Source organism: Larimichthys crocea, chromosome I (assembly GCF_000972845.2).
Source record: "Larimichthys crocea isolate SSNF chromosome I, L_crocea_2.0, whole genome shotgun sequence".
Classification (NCBI taxonomy): Eukaryota; Metazoa; Chordata; class Actinopteri; family Sciaenidae; genus Larimichthys; species Larimichthys crocea.
The window spans coordinates 24,260,120-24,282,118 of record NC_040011.1 but is presented as its reverse complement, the minus strand read 5'-3'; the positions used below and the strand labels follow the sequence as shown (position 1 = coordinate 24,282,118).

Here is a 21,999-nt window from a genome sequence, read left to right as displayed (position 1 = left end):
AATAACTTTAAAAAATGACGTACAGTTAGAAGCGTTTTTTGAGAGGATTTCCACATACAATATTTCTTAAATCTGGCACAATGTTAAATGTCACACACACACACACACACACACACACACACACACACACACACACACACCGGTGTCCTCTCAGAGGTGTGGTGGTTTAGAACCAGAGGCGGGCAGATGAAAGCAGGAGCCCCTTTTTGCCCTGATGTCACCACTCTCTCACTTTCTGTATATCTGTGTCTCTCTACCTCCCGCCCCTCCCGCCACACACCACCCCCTCCCCGAGCAGGTCAAAGTGACCCTCTCTCACCACAGAGAGCCGCAGTACAATCGGTAGACCTTTGAGCTACGTTTGAATTCCCATTCATCTTTCCCTCTGTCCCTCTTTCTCTCTGTCCCAGAAAGACCCATAAAAGATCAGAGACCAGCAGAGACAGCAGTTGTTACTGTGTGCTGATAATGGAGGAAGAAAGTATTCATAGTTTCTTCCTAAATTAAGAAAGTAGCATTCAGTAAAGTTGTAATATTTCTGCAGCACTTGAAAATAGAAAAAAAAATATAGTGGTGGTGAAGTCGTAGTCGAAAATGTTGTGTTGAGGTTGTGCTAGAATATGTATTACATGTGTAACTTTAAGATAAGATAAGACAGACTCCCACACTGGGGAAATTCACTTAACACAGCAGCTTGTAAACACAAGGTTGATGAGAAATATATAGAATATAGAAATATATATTTTTATTTATTATTCAAATAATTATTGTGGCCTCTTGTTTTTATTGTTTGACTCTTTAAATCGTTTGAGATGCAGCTAAATTAGACAAAAGATAAAGATCAATTATTTTCTCAGATTTTCTGTCCTTGGTCTATACATTTTTTAGAAAATAAAAAACCCCATCATGTTACTGGAGACAACATTTTCTTCTTCTTTCTCAACAGACAAAAACTCAAAGGGAGAAGCTACTGATACCAATATCTCATGACATTTTGCATATAGAGCAAATATAGACCATACTCTTTATCATATTGTTTACAGAGGCTGAGCAATTCCCACCATGAGCAAGCACTTGGTGACAGTGGCAAGGAAAAGCTTCCTTTTTTACATTTTAAAATCTTGCGTTAGAAAAATTTTAAAGAAACAAAAATTCTAAAAAGCTCAATTTGGAACCCAGTTCAACAACCCGTCTATGTTTATGACCTCAATAATAAATTGTTTAATTAACACCTGCACAGCCGTGTCAAAAACATCATAAAAAATGACTTTATGGCTGAACAGTAGACTGTTCATGTGTATCTAATAAAGTGGACTCACTGACTGAATCACTTAATACAATAAATATACACACAAACATATAGCATAAGCGTTTTATTGATCTGCAGTAACAAAACATATGTACTGTATTAATTCATTCTTTGTACAGTACTGCAGTCTGTCCTTGTTGGTTCAGTCTTCGGCTCTCTGTTTTGAGGTGGTTTTGCTGCTACTGCTGCTGCTGCTGCTCCTTAAGCTTGTGGTCAGGGTCAGGTCACCATCAGATTTATATATGTGGTGTTATTTCATCCTTTCTCTTCCTCTCTAGTCCCACATGCATTATCTGTTGAGGCTTTGCTGCTTGTTTTATTGCACAGTGCACATTATAGACTGCCACAGCTGTGGTACAAGTGCATTTGCCTCAGTGTGGGTGTGTTCTCTTCTGGTGCTCATGATATAGAATTTGAGGTTAAGGTTAAAGGTTGTTATTTAGTCTGCAAATGTTTTCAAGCTATGTATGTATGTGTCTTTGTTCCTCTGGTTCCAACAGCAGCAGACCAAAGTCGAGGCCACAATTGGCCAGAAAGCCAGCCTGGTGGTCAACCCTTTCCTCGAAGTGACATAGCGTTTCTTGACTGTTGACCATCCCCTGTGCCTGCTGGCTTCCAACCAGTGGACTGTGGTTTTTTTGAAAGAGCATCCACCCCAACAACAGCATGAGCTCACTGCTGTAATTAGCCTAAATCTGAGTTACACATATGTGTTTGATCAAAAGTCCTTCATAAAGATAAGACTTTGTTGTGTTTTTTCCATCGTATCCACAAAAAATCCTTTCATTCCAAAGAAAAACCAATTTCCATTGTATAAACCTAGCAAATGGTGAAAATAGATGCTGATAATTTGTAGATTACTGCCATGTTCGGCACACTGCTCCTCCTCCTCAAAAGTGTTTTAGGGATACAGCAAAAACGGCAGAAATTATTGCAGAATCAGAATACGATGGGAACAGCCAGACCACATGTGGAGGTGACTCATACTGTGATCGGACGTCTAACTTTAGCCTCATCTGAAGTTCACCTAAGTCGAGCTACCCTTGGAAAAAGCTGCGGACAAACCTGGAAGTGGAGCCGATACGACACTACTTTATGAGACTCTTAATAAACAAATATGACATGAAGGACGGTGGTCAAATCAAGCAGTTTAAATACGTCACATGACGTATTTAAACTGCTTGATCTCTAGATTAACCAATAATGTAAAAATAAATGAACAGATAAAATGGCGTTTACAGCCCTGTATCAGTCTATCATTCAGTCTATGTGCGGCTGACTGGTGCTTCATTGTGAGTTATTTTTCTTTTGGTCAGATAAAACAGGATTCTCAGCACTGATTAGACCATTGTCTGCCTGCTTTAGATGTCAGATTCTTGCCTGTGATTGAAAATTGGACTAACTTCTCTTTATTGTTTGTCTTCATCCGTCCTTGTTTGATCTTCCTCTTCTCTTTCAGGTGATTTCTTCTTTCCTCTTATGTCTTGATAGCCTTTTTACTCATTCTTTTTTTTTAAGTCTGTGTTGTTTTCTTGTCTTGAAGCACGACTGACAAACAGGCTGACACACGTCTCTCTTCCTCCGTCAGTCTTCTTTTCTTTTTTCAGTAGCTTTCCATGCCTCTCTTTTCCAAAGACCCAGATAAAAATCTTCCGTTTCTTTTCTTCTCCACCTCTCTTTCATTCGCTGGAGAGGAAAATGTTTTCCTCCAGGCCCCATGTACTCCCAGATCGTGTGGATAAGGGACACCTGTCGCAGTGCTGTGGCGTTTGTGTGATCGCAAAGCAGGTCCGGGTGTTTGGGTGAAGAATGAACTTTAAAGAGTGTAGAAGACAAAGCAGACAGCGCGGCGGCCGTCAGGTTGAATAGAGCTGTTGGTCTTGTCTGTCTACAAAACACCTTCTTACTGAAGTCCAGGGTGTTGTGACTAGAAGAACCAAGACTCTGTTGTCTGAGGGGTCACTTCAAATGAATTTGGCAGGTAGATTTTGGCGAACATGGATATAAATCTCAGAAGGATTTCTAACTGCAAATAGAATATCGCACACAGTTTTGGATATATTGAAGGACATACATGTGGATTAAGGAGTTTGACAAGATTAGGTGGGCTTCCTCCCAAAAACCAAAAGTAATGTTGCTTCTTCCTACACCTCCTACACCATGGTGACATTACTAATCATTGATGCACCAACTCCTCAAAAAATTTAATTTTGTGGATGGAGACCTGAGATATAAAAATAGATCATTTAACCAGAACCTGAACCACAAAAATGCAGTCAAGCAAGGACTTCATGACTTAAATATAGTTAGTCACCAAAACTAAATGTGGTAACAAACATGTTTTTAGCTGTTCCTGAATGCCACACTCAAAGGTGGGCAGTCATAAAGAGGGAGCCGGGTGCAATAGTTGTTAAAATATGTTTCTGTCACTTTTCATCTCTAATAAATGCAAAAAAAAAAACACATTTTATTTATATAGTGCCAAATTCTAACAGAAGGTATCTCATGACCAAGCCCCAACCTCTGTGGCTGGGAAATGAAGCCAATGTGGAAGTGCCAAAAACTGCAATTCATTGAGCGGCCTCTTGAGGCTGGCTACAGAATGATTCAGTCTCCATTATGTTACAGTGTCCAAGTCTGTCCAGTCTTTATACTGTCATTGCTCTTGACACTTTCTGTACAGAGCAGGTCTAGACAGTAACCCAGAAACCCACCACGAGCAAGCACTTGGTGACGGACAGCAAGCACTGTTTGTAACATACATTAGTCTTAGTATATCTTTTTAGTGTATTATAAATGCACATTGTCCCCACAGTTAAACGTTAATGTGTTTTGTCTTTTATTTGGCCCTGAGTACAGTCTGCAGGCTGCCAGGGAGTTTATAGCTTTCAACAAGCCCTACCAATAGAATATTGCAGTAACCTGTTTGTTGGAAGTTCTGCCTGAGATTTGAGACGGGGCAAAAACCTAAACCAAAGATTCAAGAGCTGCTTGTCACGATGCTTCGTGGATGAAAACGTGGTAAAAGTGTCTCTGTATCTTTAGTGAAAAATTGTACCGTTGATCAGAATAAACACATCTTTTCAAAGGTCTAATCAGCACAATGAAATGTTTATCGGGGTCAGAGTTCTTTTAAACTCAGACTATCTTGTTTATTATCTACAGGTTTGCTCGGCTGGATTAGTGTGGTATTTAGTGAGGGGCAATAAACTGACACATATTAACACCAACGAGTTATTAACTCCACAGGCTCTGTGTTCTCCTCGTGTTGGCTTTTCCTGCCACCTCCAGCAGACGGTTAACACTAAAAGGTGACTTGTGCAACACCTTAGGGCCGATTAGCCTGTTTGCACGCATAAATTGACACATGGAAGTCTTTATTGAAGAAATCATTTGATAACATGCAGATAATACACACGTTTCACATTAAGATAGTAGAGCATTGTGTTAGTTTGAAGCATACTTTTGACACTTTTTTTTAACTTAACTGGGTTCCTCATGATTGTAGAGACATTCAGACACCTGAGAGTATCACATATGTGCATGCACGCATACTGTACTTACACAGTGACTTTCTCCTCAGGGTGTCAGCGTCCAGTTGGTCTTTCCAGAGGAAAAGCAAAGGTCTGCTACTACAGTGGCTGGTACTACTGCCAGAGCTGCCATCAGGACAACTCCTTCCTCATCCCAGCACGCCTGCTGCACAACTGGGACACCAGCAAGCACAAGGTGGGAAAGCACCAGATACCTGAAATGAAAATACCCACCACCTAAACATACTTATATAACACCTTTGACACTATGCAGTTTCTTACTGTGAGTGACTGGAACATCAGCAGGGTGTCTTTGAAGGCCTTGTACTTGCTTTATATATTAGGGATCTGCAGTGAGGTAGGGGTGGGCGATATATCGAATATACTCGATATATCGCGGCTTGTTCTACGTGAGATGTATGAAATGACTATATCGCGACCATCGAGTACTTGTCACGTAAATGTTTTAAGCCGTCTGCATTTAATTCTCCGGAGTTTTGCCTGTGTCACTCACTCCTGGTGCTGCTCACAGCACGCAGCACACTTCCCTGCCCACCCAGAAAAATCCCCTGCGCACATGCGTACTTTTTGTATCAGGTGAGGAGAGAAGTGAAGAGCCCGAGCGAGTTAATTGAAGATGGAGACAGACGACTTGGTTCCGAAGAAAAGCAACTGCGGTCACGCCAGCCGTCTCTCGTTTTCGCGTGGTCACGTCAGCTGCTCCAATATTTTCAAGTGCGCCCTTATTGCCGACTTTATGTCAAATACTTTGAGAAAACTGGGAAAGTCAGCGCTAGCTTACTGCAGCGTGTGGACACTTCCGGTTTTCAAAATAAGACGTGGGTGTTAAATTTATTAAAGGTTTATTTATAAAATATGAAGAATGGTTAAAATTTGATTTAAAACAGTGTCTCATAAGCCAAGTATGATCCTGCACTACTTTAAAGCTCATATTTACATTATGAAATGCATTAAAAATTCATTAAAAAATATGACAAGTGTTAAAATGCTATAAAAAGAGTACAAAACAACAACAACAAAAATATCGAGATATATATCGTGTATCGCGATATAGCTTAAAAATATCGAGATATTGGTTACAGGCCATATCGTGCAGCCCTACAGTGAGGTCTTATAAATGGCCACATTTGAACATTTTATAGGTACTTTCTTCAAATAAAAGTGTTAAAATATGTTTCAGTTCCAATGAAAACATGTAACAATGAAGCAAAATTTAACAGGTGCAACTTTTAGCACAAGTCAACGTGATGTTTTACTTTCTACCTGGTGATCAAAGATAAAATTTTGCAGAGATAACTTTCTAAAATTTTATAAACCACTGTTTTAGAGTCTGATAAACTTCAAACTAGTGGATCTTTGACTCAAACTGGACTTTGCATCACATTTTATTTCTCATTGGTACCTGAAACAACTCACCTCCACCAATGCAGGTTTTAGGTCTGGACGTCCGCTAAGTTCCTCTTGATTTCAGATTGCTGCTGATGTGAGGAAATAGTGGTATATAGTATTTATACCACTCTCATGTCTGTGAAGCTAGAGGCAGGAGACGTCATTTGAGCTTAGCATAAAGACTGTAAAAGGGGGGAAACGGCTAGCCTGGCTTTGTCCAAAGGGAAAGAAAATCTGCTGACGAAGCGGAGGCTTTTGTGAGAATTCTTAGCCGTGCATCATCCATTACAACCATGAATCGTCCGACAATTGTCCTCGGCACAGTGATCCTGATGTAAACGCTGTTATTCTCCTCCAGGTGTCTAAGCAGGCCAAGGAGTTCCTGGAGTTTGTGTACGAGGAGCCCCTGCTGGACGTCCAGCAGCTCAACCCTTGTCTGTACGAGCACTGTGAGCCTCTCAGCACTGTCCTGCGTCTCCGTCAGCAGCTCCAGTCGCTGCGGGCCTACCTGTTCAGCTGCCGGGCAACTGTTGCCGAGGACCTCAGACGAAGGTAGGGTTGGCAGGGACGTCTGTTGTGGTGGGGTGGGGTACTCCTGTACTCTGTAACTTCTGTAATGTCTACTTGAAACTGTAAATAATAAACAACCCTAGAAGGCCTTACCTTGTTAAAACTAATAGGGCCAATGCTAGATGTGGCAAGAGTCAGATTTCACCCAAATCACACAAAAAGACACAAACGATCTGCATGGTTGGGTACTGATGCAAGTAAATAAAAAAATCAGTTTTGACCCTAAAGAACACTGGCACCCCGCTGACAGTAAGTTAGAGTTATCCTTGTTATTATTTATTTTTAATATCAGCAGCCTGTCATCAAGAGTCACACCGACTGAATATGACGAAATATTTGACCTGACACTTGATTACTCAGACATAAACACAGTGATCATATGAGAGATGAGGAGATGTTTACAGTCTGAGTGCATACATATATGTTGCCATAACTTCTTCCTGCATGTATTCCTGTGTGTATATATGCTGCATATACATGAAGGATGTGAGTCTGTATGTGTGTATATGTTACACACACACGTGTGTGTGTGAGATGGTCAGGGAGGGGGATGACTGTTTATCTGAGTGGGGTCCCACACTGAAAGCCTTGTCTGTGAGCTGATGGATGCTGCTTGCCCTCATCTAGGTCACTCATACACTCCAACGGGGCACGTCGAAACGAGAATCATCCACATCAGCAGACAGACTGGAATCTAATCAATACTCGGGATCATTCACAAAAAACATATGTAATACTTAGCATTAACAGTATGTAGCCATGCACATCATGTATAACTTATTCTTTTTTAGAATATAAAAAGGAAAGTGTGTGTAGAGTAACATGCACATTGTTCATTTTAGCCTCAAGCCTATGATGAGTATTTTCCTGTTAGGTCAGTATTTAATTCTTTATAACGCATCACACTGTACTTCTTTGTGTGTATTTTAATAGAGGAGTACAGATGTTATTTAATTTAACAAGAATAGATAAATGCGAGTGGTTATAGATGTCAATGCTAGCTATGAAAACTACTAGTACTTTTACCAGTCTTAAAGTTCCATACCATCACGCTCTGTTGCAGAGCAGATTGAGCAGCATCACGGCATTCTGTGTTTACTTCTGTCCCATTAGCTAGTCCTCGCCACTTCCAAACACTGCAGGATTGATGAGGGCCATGGCGCTAAAATCTTCCCCTAGTCATCAGTCCACTTCAGGGAGGGGGGGTCTGAAGAGAGATGTCTGTTGCATACAGCCAGAGAGCCACACGACCACATGAGGCACTAAAAGCTTTAAATTAGAGAGTACTCTATGTTTGGCCCGGTGCAGCAGTCCTATCAGAGGGTTATGTCTTCTTCAGCATGCTGCACAGGAAATCTTTGACCTGCTTCAAGCCTTGTTGCAATGTTACACAGATGGAGAACATTTCCTAAGACACAAGAATAAGAAAGCCACCTACCGGAAAAGTAACTATAACTGCTCTGTCTGTTGTCAGAATGAATATGAGGAATGGGATTTCAGACAGAAGTAAACACAAGCAGGTTTCTCATTTATAGCAAGCAACCATTCACCAACCTCATCAGGAGAGTGTGCAGTTTGGAAACCTCAGTACTGCGTTCCTGCTTTTTGCAGATGATGTGGTATTGTTGGCTTCATCAGATCATGACTCTGAGGCCATGGTTCTGTATCATAAAACAGTGGATTTTACCTTCTAGTTTGGGAGTTAGTTTCTGCCCCAAGCAATGCAGTATCTCAGAATCTTGTTCACTAGTAATGCTAAAATGAAGACGGAACGGCAGATTGCCGTGGTGGATTGGTGCATCAGAAGTACTGCAGGCATTGTACCAGACCATTGCGGTGAAGAGGGAGTGGAGCTGGAAGACAAAGCTTCCGATTTACCGGTTAATCTATGTTCCAACCCTCACACAAGGCTGTGAGCTTTGGGATAGTACCGAAAGAATAAGATCACAGATACAAGCGGCTGAAACGAGTTTGCTCAAAATAGAGTCTCTGCTCTAGTGAGTTGAATGGAGCCAGCTGAGGTGGTTTAGGAATCTGTTTCCTCAGTGTGTTCCTTTAGAAGTTTTTTGGGCATGTCCAATTGGGAGGAGATCCCGGGAAAGACCCAGAACTTGCTGGAGGGATTACATATCCCATCTGGCCTGGGAATGCCTTGTGATCTCATCCGGAGGAGCTGGAAAATGTTTGGAATACCCTGCTGTGAATTATCTTTGAAGGTGGCTCCTGGTTCAAACCCCAAGTTGGTTTGCATCTTCTCCCTGGGTTTGTGTGACCAAAGACATGCAGGATAATTGGTGACTCTAAATTGTACGTAGGTAAGAATGAATGGTTGTGTCTCTAGGTGTCTGCTTTGTGATGAACAGGTGACTTGTCCAGGGTTGCTAAGGCATACTAGGTGGTTAGGGAAGTAGTGGTTGCGGTACAAGTTGCAGTTATATCCACCTTATGTCTTGAAATGAGCGCTGACAAATCATTAAACGTTAACGCCACAAACTTACCACATCCAAAAAGTTGTATCAACACTTGTTGACACTGTGTAAACATAAATAAGTTTATAAGTTTGACAAAGATAAGATTAATTGCAGAGATATTGTCTTGGTTTGCATTAGATTGTAATGTGTTTGTCCACCCCTACACATGTTTGCAGGACTTCCTACATCTGCTGGTTCACACATACACACTTAGTCAGGACAGCCCCTCCTTCAGTACACAAATCAACGAGCGATAACAGAATTGAAATGAAAGGTGTGTCTGCAGGACTGGAAAGAGGATATAGTGAAATGAAATATGAAGGTCTTACACAAATATTGTCACTTGTTGGCATACATGCACATATCTGTGTATCTTCTGTTTGTAATCTAATCCCAAAATATGTTCCTTCTCAAGCACTTGTATCAAGATCAGCACACACATCTGAGCGCTGCCTACACAGGTTACTGGAGCCGAGTGTGTATGTGTGTGTTGTTTTATGAATGCTGATGTGGTAACCATTGGTAACGTACCCAACAGTACGGGTTTATCAGTGGTGCCTATCACCATGAGGTGCTTGGTTCACACACACGAATACACACACACACACACTTGTGTTTTGGTGACACTCATCACAGCTTAGATGGGATTTAACATGGTGCCATTCATCTTAGTGGTCTGAGAGGAGGCCTCACACACACACACACACACACACACACACACACACACACACATATATATATTTCAGCAGAGCTCTATGTGTGTCACATATAATAGACAATGGAATAATACTGCCTGTAGGTTGTTCAGCTCTGTGGACTGAAAGGCTGCTGGTTAAACATTAAATCAGTTTAGAGCTCATATTTAACTACAGTATGTGTATCTAAATGTTGTGTGTGGTTTTTGTGCTGGTGCAAAGGATAGCATGTCTGCAAATAAGAGGTACTGCTGGAAATAAAGGAGAAGCTCCTGAATTATCTGCAATATGTTTTTTGCATTAACTGAAAATAATGCACATCACTATTGTAGTTTATTATCATTCACTACACTGCTTGAACACAAATAAAACATATTCTTTTCTCTTTATTTTGTAGCTTTGTATACTTAATATTGTACATGTGAACAATAAGTTAATTCTACCTTGACTGTAGCCTTTTTTTCCTTTTGTCTTTTCACAGGATCTTCCCCAGGGAATACCTGCTACAGCACATTCACCTGTACTCCATGGCTGACCTGCAGCAGGTACGCACGCACATTTATGTATTCAGTAATGGTGATGTCTTATCTAACAACTAAACTGAGACTTGTAAACATTTTCACACTGTCATGCACGCCTTGGTCTTCCAACTTTTTCCAACCGTTAGTTACTTTGTTACAGGACGTAGTTTGGAAAGCAGACAGGGTCGCTGGGTACTGTCCAAACCACAGCAACGGCAAGATTCCTGATTACAAAACAGAAAGTTGTGCAGTGTGAGCAGTGCAGTGATCTGACGACTTTGCTTAAGCCTCACACTACATTACCACTGAGAGTCAAGTCAGTGACTGAAAAGCGTTTAATCATGATAGTTTATGTGTTTCAGAAGAAGTTAATGGAGACATCCTGGCTGTGCTCACACTGCTAACATTTTCCAGCTAGATACAATAGCTATTATTCTTATTGTTGTTCTGTTCATGCTTATATATTTAATTTTATTTACTGATATTAATAGGTTCCCTTCAATAATTCAAATCAATTAATTGACTGTACCAAAACATTTAGAAACTAAACAAATACACACATGACATGTCGACCATGTTCAGAGCTTTATATAGTTTGACTTTTCACTTAAGCAAATCATTTCTTTCATATGATGTTGTGCTAATTCACAATAGTTTATAACAATTAGTATGTATTTTTTTTCAAGAGATAATCACAATGTAAAATGTAAAATATTTCACAATAGAAAAGTTGTATTTATTATCTGAGGATACTGTTTCCCATCCAGAACCCCATCATTATATTTTCAGGTGTAAAATTTAAATAAATGTTGACCGGCCTTAACTTAATTAATTAATTCATTCATTTTCCACAGAGGAAAAGCAGTGAGGCCTTTGCTCTGTAAAATAAAATTCTACTTTAATTTATTTATCTTGGTTAGCTTACCATTTATGACATCACCTGCTACACCAAACGAATATTCATCCACCACTACAAACGTAATATAGTATTTGATAAAACCTTCAATGCAGAAGTGTTTTTTTTTTTTTTAAATGATCAGAAAGGTTTTTAAAAATAAAACTTTATATTTGTGAGCTAAAGATTTCTGTCTTCAGTGTGAACTAGCTGACAGCTACAGTCAGACAAGCGAAGACAAACAAACACTTGGTGTTATTTTTATTTAATTAGATTTTTTGACAGCAGGAAAAACATGAAATAACAATCCGCTCGCCTTTTAAGTCAACAGAACCTCTCCTTTGTTTCTTCGGCAAGTGTCCATGTGATAACAGTGATAAGAGAGGGTAATGCCCTCTGATAACTCCATTTAGACCAGGGTTAGCTCTTTCAAGTGTCCTAATCCAGCAGAACAATGGTCTCGCTGGAAAGAATTCATATCTGGCATCGTGGAAACCTTTAACTCTGCCCGTCTATTATTTTTCCAACATCAGGGCACCTCATTGTGCATTATCGCTTCTTTAATCAGCAGATTTTCTAATCAGACTTTTATATCTGGCTGTTAACACCGCCTAACTCTGTCTGAATTTTAGTTATGAGGAGCATTTATTATTATTATTTTTATTTCACTGCTGAAATAAAAATAATAATAGATTATTAATATTGAATTTGGCATATCATAAACACATCATGGCCTTTCAGCGGTTTAGTATCCAGTCCATGAAGTGAGGAAAGCGACCACAAATGACTGAAAAGTTCTTTTGTTTGTCATCATGTTCATTATGTCGTACCCTGGCCCCATTTCTTTCTTTTTTTTTAAACTTCACCCCTCCCTGACTCAGAGCTCAGCCATGGACTCTCACGGTGAAAGAGATTGGACCCCCTCCTCCTCCTCCTCCTCCTCCTCCTCCTCCTCCCACACTCTGTCTCTCTCTCTGCTTCACTAATTGGTCACATTCAGAATCAACAGGCAGAAAAACAAAGCGTGACATCCCTCCATTCTTCCCAACATCCCCTTGGCCTCACACACGCTCAGTGCACATGTCTGTAGTGTGTGTGAGTTTATTGTGTGTGTGTGTGTCTCTTTCTTTAAAAGAGTTGCTAAACTCTGTGATTTACTCATGAACTCCTTTATTACTTCAGCACTAATTTTAACGATAGGTGTCTTTGCTAGAATCCGCTCAGCTCCCTCTCCTCTCTCTCTCTCTCTCTCTCCTCTACCTCCCCCTCTCCCCTCCTCTTAGAGATTTTCGAGCACTCTGCCTCTTAATTGGTTTTCCATATTAACAAGCTTGTTTCTTTTGATTCACCTCCTGAATAAAATGACACTCTTAATCAACGTGGCTTTTTTTGTTGCGGCTCAGAGGTCAGTGAAGGCTAAACTCCCCTGGCTTAAACCCTGGACCACACTAGTCCATTCAACCCCCCGACAAACAGCCTCCACCCAGATCCCCCCATTAGGAGCCAGTTCATTTGGAGAAAAACATATGTGTTTGTCTAAGGACACTCCGCTGGGTTTTCAGGATTGTTTCTAGTGTTTTGTGTGAGGACCAAAGTAGTAGAGAAGTGTGTGTTCGTGTGTGTGTGAGAGAGGCAGGCTTCCCACAGTGACACCCTGGCATTCCCTCTATGCCAGGCATGCCTCTCCACTCACACTTGTCCGGACACACAGAGCCTCTTCAGTAAATGTTAAAAGTTCTCAGGCCAGGCAGCTTGTCAGCGTGGGCTCAGTGCTTCGAGTCAGAGCTTTTTCTGCAAATACACAAAACTGCGTTACACGACCAAGTCGTTCTTTTTGTGCAAACATTAAAGACGTTTTGCAACAAATAAAAAAAACAATTAAAAGCTCCAGTTTTCCTCCGGACATAGCGAACCATGATTCATGGGTCGAAGAGCTCTGATTCACAGGCTCAGGCACAAACCCCATCTCATCACACACATGGTTTCGTTGGAGCTTTGTGACTGTGTTTATTGTGGAAGAAAGGTCACAGTTTAATGAAATGAGGCTACTTTTATCTCAGCCTCATTATCATTGTGCACAACATCCACATTTTTTTATTTGGGGAACCACCTGATAAGACAGACTTCAGCATCCATACACTGTGTGTGTGTGTGTGTGTGGGACTGAGAGAGAGGATGTTATCTGGACAAAACTTACTGTGGTCTTTCCAGCCATGTAATCCCAGCTGGCTCTCTAGTTCCTCAATGGAGCTGCGTATGTGTGTGTGAGGAAGAGGGACAGAGAGGAGGGAAGGCGAACGGCTGTTAAACAGCAGTTTTAGGGGATTAGGAGGTTTTGAAGCACAAAGACTCTGCGTGGAGCAGAGAAAGAGGTTGAACTGGAGGGGGAGGAGTTTCAGAGGATGGATGGTGAAGAGTGTGTGTGTGTGTGTGTGTGTGTGTGTGTGTGTGTGTGTTTGGAGGGAAAGAGGGTTAAAGGATGTGAATACATCTGGAGGGTTTGTCTGCTCTAGAATCATACTGTGAATGTATTTTAAAAGTCTTCCACCTTTGCACTTTGCACAGATCGTGCAGCTGCGTGCTGTTATTCTGCACTTCTTGCAACTTATAAAGTTGGAATATTTTCTGTTGAAACAGTCAGAAAAACTTTGCACTATGCCTGGGCTGAACCGAAATCAGAATTTTCAAACAGGCCTTTACAACTGAATCGAACTATCGAACCACAAAAATGACACTAAGGAACTAAATTAGGACCAAACCAAACAAAAGTCCCTTATTGTGCTGGTTTGTTTCCATGGCATCTTGAGAACCGCAAAGATTAAGCAAATTAGACAGATGATGGTTTTTAACATGAAACATGTTTGTTTAGGAGGACACACATGACATTGCTTTGTAAAAAAAAGTGACATTGAGGACTTTTTCCCTCCAAAAAGAAGCAATGTCTACTTGTGACTCCTCGTCGCGATGTTGGGGCCTGACCTGAACCAAAGACTTCTTTTACTTTCTCACATTTAACTTTTGATACCTGAAGAGGTAAAACTAACAGAAATTTAATTTCCACCTGATCACCCTTCAGTCTCTGAATGCCTCTCACCTCCCAGCCAAACCTACTATCCACCATGACATCAACAACATAATTAACTCCCTATCTCTCGCCCCTTTTTGCAAGTCCCTTTGGATAAGAGCGTCAGCTAAATGACTAAATGTAAATGCAATATACATGTAAATAAATGTATTCTACCTTTATTTCTCATCCTGTAAATCATCACTAAAGGTGCACTTCATGAGGAGCATTTTGCAGAATCCACATGTCAACAAATTCTCAAAAAGTCTGTTCTGTGAGTTTGACCAAGCCTATCTTGAAAGCTCATCAGAGCACTAAGAGATCTGCCAGACTCTCAGGACATCCATCAATATTTGGCTTTGTGATGGTCCGTGTTGGACGTGGGCGAGTGTACAAATGAAACTGGTTGAAAGTTCCCGTCTGAGTGATTGTCCCAGTGTGATCCTTACTTTAGTGTAGATAATAAAATGGTCACTGGATATTTATAGCAAGCAGAAACAGCAGGGACATGGGATTGTAAGAAAATGGAGGAAAGAATTTAGAGAAATTCATGTGATAATATCTCTGCTAAATCAGTATTTTCGTTGTAATTCAGTGTTTATAATGAAAGATTGAGTCCAGGCTTCATATGAATCAAAGAAGTTCTTCTCTTTCTACTGCTCTATCCCTTCTTTGGCTTGTCCATTTACTTCTGTCACTTTGCATCCATCCATCTTTCTGTGCCTTTCCCACCGTCCCTCCAGAGTACTAGTCAGCCACCAGAGCTGTGCTGCCAGTCGTTTGATTCTGCCCAGTCCAATTATAGAGGGCCTTAATTACTGAGCCTGTCAGCCTCCATCAGGAGAGCCATTTGTCATGTGGACTGGGCTGGACCAGACTGAGCGGGGCTGCTTAGGTTTTGCTGTGGTCTGTGCTGGGCAGAGGGGGACACACATGTGTCTGTCAGTCTCAGTACCTGCCGGGAAACATTCATCATGTGTACTGGACTGAGCTTTTCCCTCCCTCATCTACACAACAATGTTAAATTAGGGACATTTATGGGAACACTGGAGTTTTCTTGTAGAACGACACGTTCTCACTGTATACTTTAGACCTAACAAACGAGACAATAAGAGCATTTTCTGCCAAATAAAATATTTGTAGACCATTTGAAATAAAAGTTCAGATCTTGTAGCACAGCACAGCCTTAATTGTCAAATTGCATTGAAGGAAAATTGTAAGAACTGCCTGTACAACAAAGCTACACGTGTTAGCAACAAGTAATTTACCAATTCTACATCCATCTGGTTGTTCATTTAAAGGCAACATTTACATTACTTATTTCCCAGTTACTTTCTCAATAAATAGATTCATTATTTGGTCTATAAAAAGCCAAAAAATCACAACTTCCCAAAACCCATGTGACTTTTTGGCTTTTTATTGACCAAATTATGAATTTATTGTCTCCAACCATCGTCCAGTCCAAATTGACAAAATTGATTTTCTATTGATCAATAGGTCAACGAATGAACAGAATAATTCCGCTCAGTGCATTTACATATAGAAAACACTGTATATGGTCAACAACATCCCTTTGAAATGTTTTGTAGTTTCTTCTTCACTGTCTTTGTTGGCATGTTGCTGCCGTTTCTTGGCACATTACCTCGCCTCCTGGCGATCAGTGGAAAAGCAAAGCCATTGGCAGGAATGTTTACTACATCACCTGTGTGGGCAAACAAAATGAGGACCTACACCGTAACACCTCCAGAGGTCAAAAACCTCCCCGAGATACCCTTTTAGCAAATCAAATCAGATTTTATTTGTATAGCCCAAAGTCACAAAGTACATTTGCCTCTGAGGGCTTTACAATCTGTACAGCGAGTGACACCCTCTGTCCTTAGACCCTCGGTTCGAGTGAGGAAAAACTTGCCCACAAAAAACCTTTTAACAGGGAAAAAAGGTGGAAGAAACCTCAGGAAGAGGTTGTACAATTACAATGACTGATGAAATGACAATGAATTACAATGAATGATAAAATGATTACAGTAGCAGTGGAAACTGTGATAGAGATAGAGAGACACAGATGCACAGCAGCAGCAAATCATTAACTAGCTATAAACTGTAATGGAGATATGGTAGCAATAATGACAGTGGTAATATGTGTAGTGGACGTCGTGCAGGACCACAGCAGCAGCCACGATCCACGAGAACCTGCTGGACAATAGAGCACAGAAACAGGGGAAAAAGTTTAGTTAGTAACATGCATTAATGAGACATATATGTTCGTAGATGGTGAGAGAGAGAGAGGAGAGAGAGTTTTCAGTAAAGGGAGATGTGACTGCATCTTCAACCAATACCGTGCCTGACTAGGTATAACCCTGAAAGAGTCAGACACAGAGAGAAAAGACACAAGAAGCTGCTTAGCCTAGCTCAGCATAATGACTGAAAACAGTAAGAAACAGCTAGCATGGCTCCCTCCAAACGTTCAGTTCAACTTCAAAGCTCACAAATCGACCTTTGACATTAAGGTTCAGTCCCATTCAGGTCAAACAGAGTCAGGGTGCTGCTGTGCTGCATGTTGGCTCACTGGAAAGTCTCTGCTGCAATAAATGGAACTGAACCTTCATTAGTATCATTGGTCTCTTAACAGGTTATTTGTAGTCTGTGTATGGATTAAACAAAGCTAGACACAGAAGTGGTGTGTGGCTCGATATAGCGTATAGTGTTCAAGGCGTAGTTACAGAGCTCCTCTCCACCTTAAAAGCACAAACTGTGTCGAGTGTAGTGGGTAATGTATCTGTCCAACCTCTCGACACTGAAGCTGTGGAAGGGGTCGTTCCACTCTTATCCAAGCTTTTCTCTGTTTTTGTAGCCATGTTCCTGTCTCACTTACTTATTTCATGCATGCCGCTGTAGCTAAGAAAGAATTGATTAATTTATTCTTTATGTAACCTACAGAGCTCTGATTGGACAATTGTCTCTCCAACCTGGGAAGTAGCCATCAATAACACCATATAACATCGAATCGGACCAGCACATTGCTTGTTTTCTCATGTTGCTGCATGTCAAGTCTGATCACAGTGGACTGCAGTAGATCCGCATGTTGGTCTGAGACTGATAACGTGATGTCATCGATTGTGTATGAAGGCACAGTATGAGTTGTTATGGTAAAAGCTAATAGAGTTTGGGTGTGCAGTATGGTTTACTGTGAACAGGCTCAGTATATCTCCGTGTGCTGTGATGTTTCCTCTGTGTGTGGTTTTCTTCCTCCTCTCCATCTTGCGTCCTCCTCTTCTGCTCTCGTCCTCGTCGTGTAACGAACAGCATGAAGGAGGTTATAATTGGGAGGTCCAGAGCTCTGCCAGGTGGAACCACTTGTATCTGAATACAGTCTCCCGCTCTCTCTCAAGATCTCTCTTGTATATTGTCTCTCTACCACTCTTTCTCTTACCTCAGACTGTTTTTCCTCTGTGCATTCTCCGTCTGCACTCTCTCATTATGCGCATGGTTCTGTGTACGCCATCACTGTGATTCTACGAAGCTATTGACTTTGTATTTCTCCAAGATTCTACACAGCTTTTCTCTTCACTGACTGTTTTTTTCTCTGTGAGTCATCCACTGTCTGTTCACTAGAATGCCCCGGCCCCCTCGCACCCACAAATTTCTTAAGAACTTGCCAAGCATTGCCATTAAAAGGCGTTCACTTCATTAACCATCTTCCTCCTTCCTTCCTTTAGTTTCCAATCGGAGCCACAGAGGTTTCTGCTGTCTTTTTGTCGGTTTTAAGATTATTTTATCCCATAAAAATATTTTTAACTGATCTAAAATCCTCCTGCTTTTGTCTACATGTTTCTTATGAGTCCTACAGTTTCAGCTCGTGGACAGACTACAAAGTTAACAGAGTTAGATAGTTAAAAGTTGCCCATGGCTGCTAGTTTTTGTTGTATTTTCTGTCTAAATCTCACTGATGCAGACAGCTGTCTTCAGCTAAATAATGTTGGTAATTTTGACTTCATAAATTACAGACATGGCAGTTTCTCACAGGATTAAGATCACAGATGACCTCTTTACCAGACATCCCCAAGAAATACTAGTCTCGATACTGGTCACATATTTTGGTCATAGATGCTACATGGGACATTCCTCCACTGGCAACTGACTCTTATAATACATAAATTATAATGTACGGTCACCTCATAGCAAGAAGGTTCCTGGTCTGAACCTGCATGCAGTTTGCATGTTCTCTCCGGGTACTCCGGCTTCCTCCCACAGTCCAAAGACATGACCTTAACAGACACACAAGAGACTATAAACTGCTGTTTTTAAAAAAGGCTTCAAACTACAAACTACACTCTTTGATGGGTGTTCACTTCCTCACATTTCATGTAGAGCCTCACCAGAGAGCTAATGTTGGTCTGCAGCAGTTAATGTGTAAGTGTACTCATTAAAGCGCTGCCGGGGTGTGTGGTTTGATCAGTGCGTGTTGAGCATGCTGACAGCCAGCATGATTTTTTTATATCAGAGTCTGATCTCAAAGTCTTTGTTGTTGTTGACCGTGTCTTTTTCTCCCGTCGCCCTGCAGGTGATCGATGGCAAACTGGCTCCCTTCCTGTCCAAAGTGATCAAGTTCGCCAGCTCTCATGTCTTCAGCTGCAGTTTGTGTCGAGAGAAAGGATTCATCTGTGAGCTGTGCCACAACGGACAGGTCATCTACCCGTTCCAGGAGAGCGCAACCAGGAGGTACAAAGAATCAGACCGCACAGTACAGTACATAGACAGAAATACAACTACGATTCATGACTGTGACATCAAGACATCAACATTTTATGATCTGTTGGAGATTAATGAGCATTACAGAAGAAGAGTTTTTATTTGCCAGCATACAAACTTCAGCTGTGTTTGAGTGACAGCTCAGATTTTAGTCTTAAAACATGGGAAGTTATTTTCCTTTTTTAAATGCTGTAAACTCATACACACTGAAGTAAGATTGTAGTGTTTAAAACAAGTTGAACTCGAGTGGACTGTTCTTTGCTTGAATCTAAAACCTGCTTCATGCACAGGTCTAACATTTTTATTTTTTATTAGTAGAACAAGGTGACAAAGAAGATAAACACGATCGGCGTAATGGATAGACAGTAACATAAAGCAGTTCCAATAATGTCATTAACATTAGATAATACAGCGATGAGGTGTAGGGAACCCCAACACGAGACAGGCGAGGCGGAGAATGTTCGGTCTCACTGAAATCGTGCAGAAGGTCCTTCAGAGTTCTTCAGAAGCTACAGTCAGTTCTATCAGACGCACCATAAAATGAACAAGACATATTGTAGTTTTATATTTGTCTGGAGACCATACGCAGAACGAGTGAACGCTCACAGCGGTGACAGGACGTAAAGTGATCAAAAACATTGTCACTGTCACATTGTCTTTGTGTTTGTGCACGCTCAGTACTTCAATACTTGCTCATGTACTTTTGAGTTTATGAGGAGCAGTTTACATTTGGCGGCTGATGTAACATCTCACAGAAACAACGTTCTGGTTTCTCAACATCCTCCGCTGTGTTTGAGTGGAGGCAGACATGTTGGAGAGATAAAGCAAAGAGATGAAATGTGTACGTGAGAAAGTGCTCTGTGTCTCTGAACCTGGTGCTTGTCGATGACACTGGTTGACATGAACGAGCTGTGTGTGTGTGTGTGTGTGTGTGTGTGTGTGTCCGTGTGTGTGTGTGTCCTTGTCCAGTCCTTGTCTCTGAAACTCCGAGTGACAGGCAGCAGACAGATAAGAGCTGATCAGGATTCCTAGAAGACTGTGAGCTGTGGTGGAGACGCTGACACACAGTCTGGACTATCACGCACACACACACCTTGCTTGCTGAGTTGTGCTTTATGACTTGTGAGGGAAGTGTGAAGTGTTAACTGATAACGGCTGTGTCTACTGTACTTACTGGAGCTGAGCTGGACTCTGTTGACTTAGTCACTCAGAGACAGTAAGTGTGTAAGAACAGAACGTAAATAGGTGAACACACTTCACAGATAATCCAGCAGATTACAAACTGTATTAGATTTGGACTTTTGAAATGAATATGAAACATCTCTGAGCTCTGCAGTCTGTCTACACTTAGAGGCTGCTCTGTAATCCATTACTCCGTCCATGCTGCTCGTGGAAACTTTACAGAGCTGAATTGATGACCCATTATTGGCTTTCATGCTTGCAGAGTGTTAAACGAGACAATTCATAGATTGATGCCACTCTCATCTGTACGGTAAATATAAAGGCGGTTAACAAAGCACTTGACTGGAAACCGTTTCGAGCAGTCCACCTCCCAGCACGTCTGCAGCGCTCTAATCAACACGTTCTGTCTTTGTTTAATCTGAATAAAAACTGAATTAGAAAACATCATGATGTGGTTGTACATTGCACTAGACAATCTCACCAACTCAGTCCAAGCAGCGATTTTAAAAACTAATAAGAGAATCTTAAAACCAATTCTGAAAACCAACAGACAACCAATGTAAAGACTTTAAAATGGCAGTTCTATGTGCTCTCTGTCTCTCTCTTCTCGGGCTGCTGAGTTCTGAACAAGTTGCCGGCAGCCTAGAGTTTTTTTTCAAGAAATAAATTTTTAATTCACATAGATGTGGACGTTTGGTGGATTGGGCTGCAGTGCTGGTAACATGGCTAATCCTCGGGTCCATAAATGTACCTCCACTAGAAGTGCAAGTGACAGGTTCTCGCAGATAATCGTAAAACAAACTTCAGACTGGACAGAAACAAAATAAATCTCTGAGTCTTTCCACATGACCACCACGAGTAGAACCTCAATGACCGTCCTGTCTGTTCACCTTTGCAGGTGTGACGGCTGCGGCGCCGTGTTCCACGCCGAGTGTCGACAGAAAGCTCAGCCGTGTCCTCGCTGCGTTCGCAGAGAACTCCACAAGAGGCCGTCCTCCTTCTGGTCGCCTGATGACGACAGCCCTGACTGCTTCCACCTGCCCTACCAGGACACCTGAGACATACACATACACACACACACACACACACACACACACACACACACACACGCACAGGCAACAACAACAACAGTAAAAATTATGGCGCAGCCAGGCCACGACGGTGGACAAAAGTGCCTGTTTTTTCTGATTTGTGTGCGTCATTCCAGGACAAGCCAGGTTTAAGTTTATGTGTGTCCACCTGATGACACACACCCCTTTTGTCCTACTGTAAAGAGCAGGGAGAAAACCACATGAAAAACTGCTGCACCGGGCTTTACAGACTCAACTACTCCTGTGTTTTATAGTCAAACATCACGTCGAGGGCATCTTCATCACTTCACCACGTCACTCGTTATTCCAGAATCACTGCTGACAAGCTGACAGCTGAAACGACGACTTCACCGGATTGAAAATGTATTGACTATTTTGGCAACTGATGACTCACTTATCCAAAAGGAAACATACTCTGAGGTTCCAGCTCCTCACGTGAAGATCTGCTGCTTTTATTTTGGACTGTTGGTGAAACAAAAGAGGTCAATTGAAAATGTCTCTTTGGGTTT

General features: G+C 41.4%; 1 protein-coding gene across 1 annotated transcript; it reads left to right on the top strand.

The window, feature by feature from the left end:
- The first annotated feature begins 1,565 nt into the window (after positions 1-1,565).
- LOC113746702 (pleckstrin homology domain-containing family M member 3) lies at positions 1,566-21,491 on the top strand. The gene is made up of 6 exons (XM_027283620.1): positions 1,566-3,290; positions 4,893-5,038; positions 6,611-6,804; positions 10,470-10,533; positions 19,030-19,187; positions 21,298-21,491. Exons 1-6 carry the CDS (start codon positions 3,278-3,280, stop codon positions 21,455-21,457), a joined length of 735 nt encoding a protein of 244 aa, XP_027139421.1. The 5' UTR covers positions 1,566-3,277; the 3' UTR covers positions 21,458-21,491.
- The last annotated feature ends 508 nt before the right edge of the window (positions 21,492-21,999 follow it).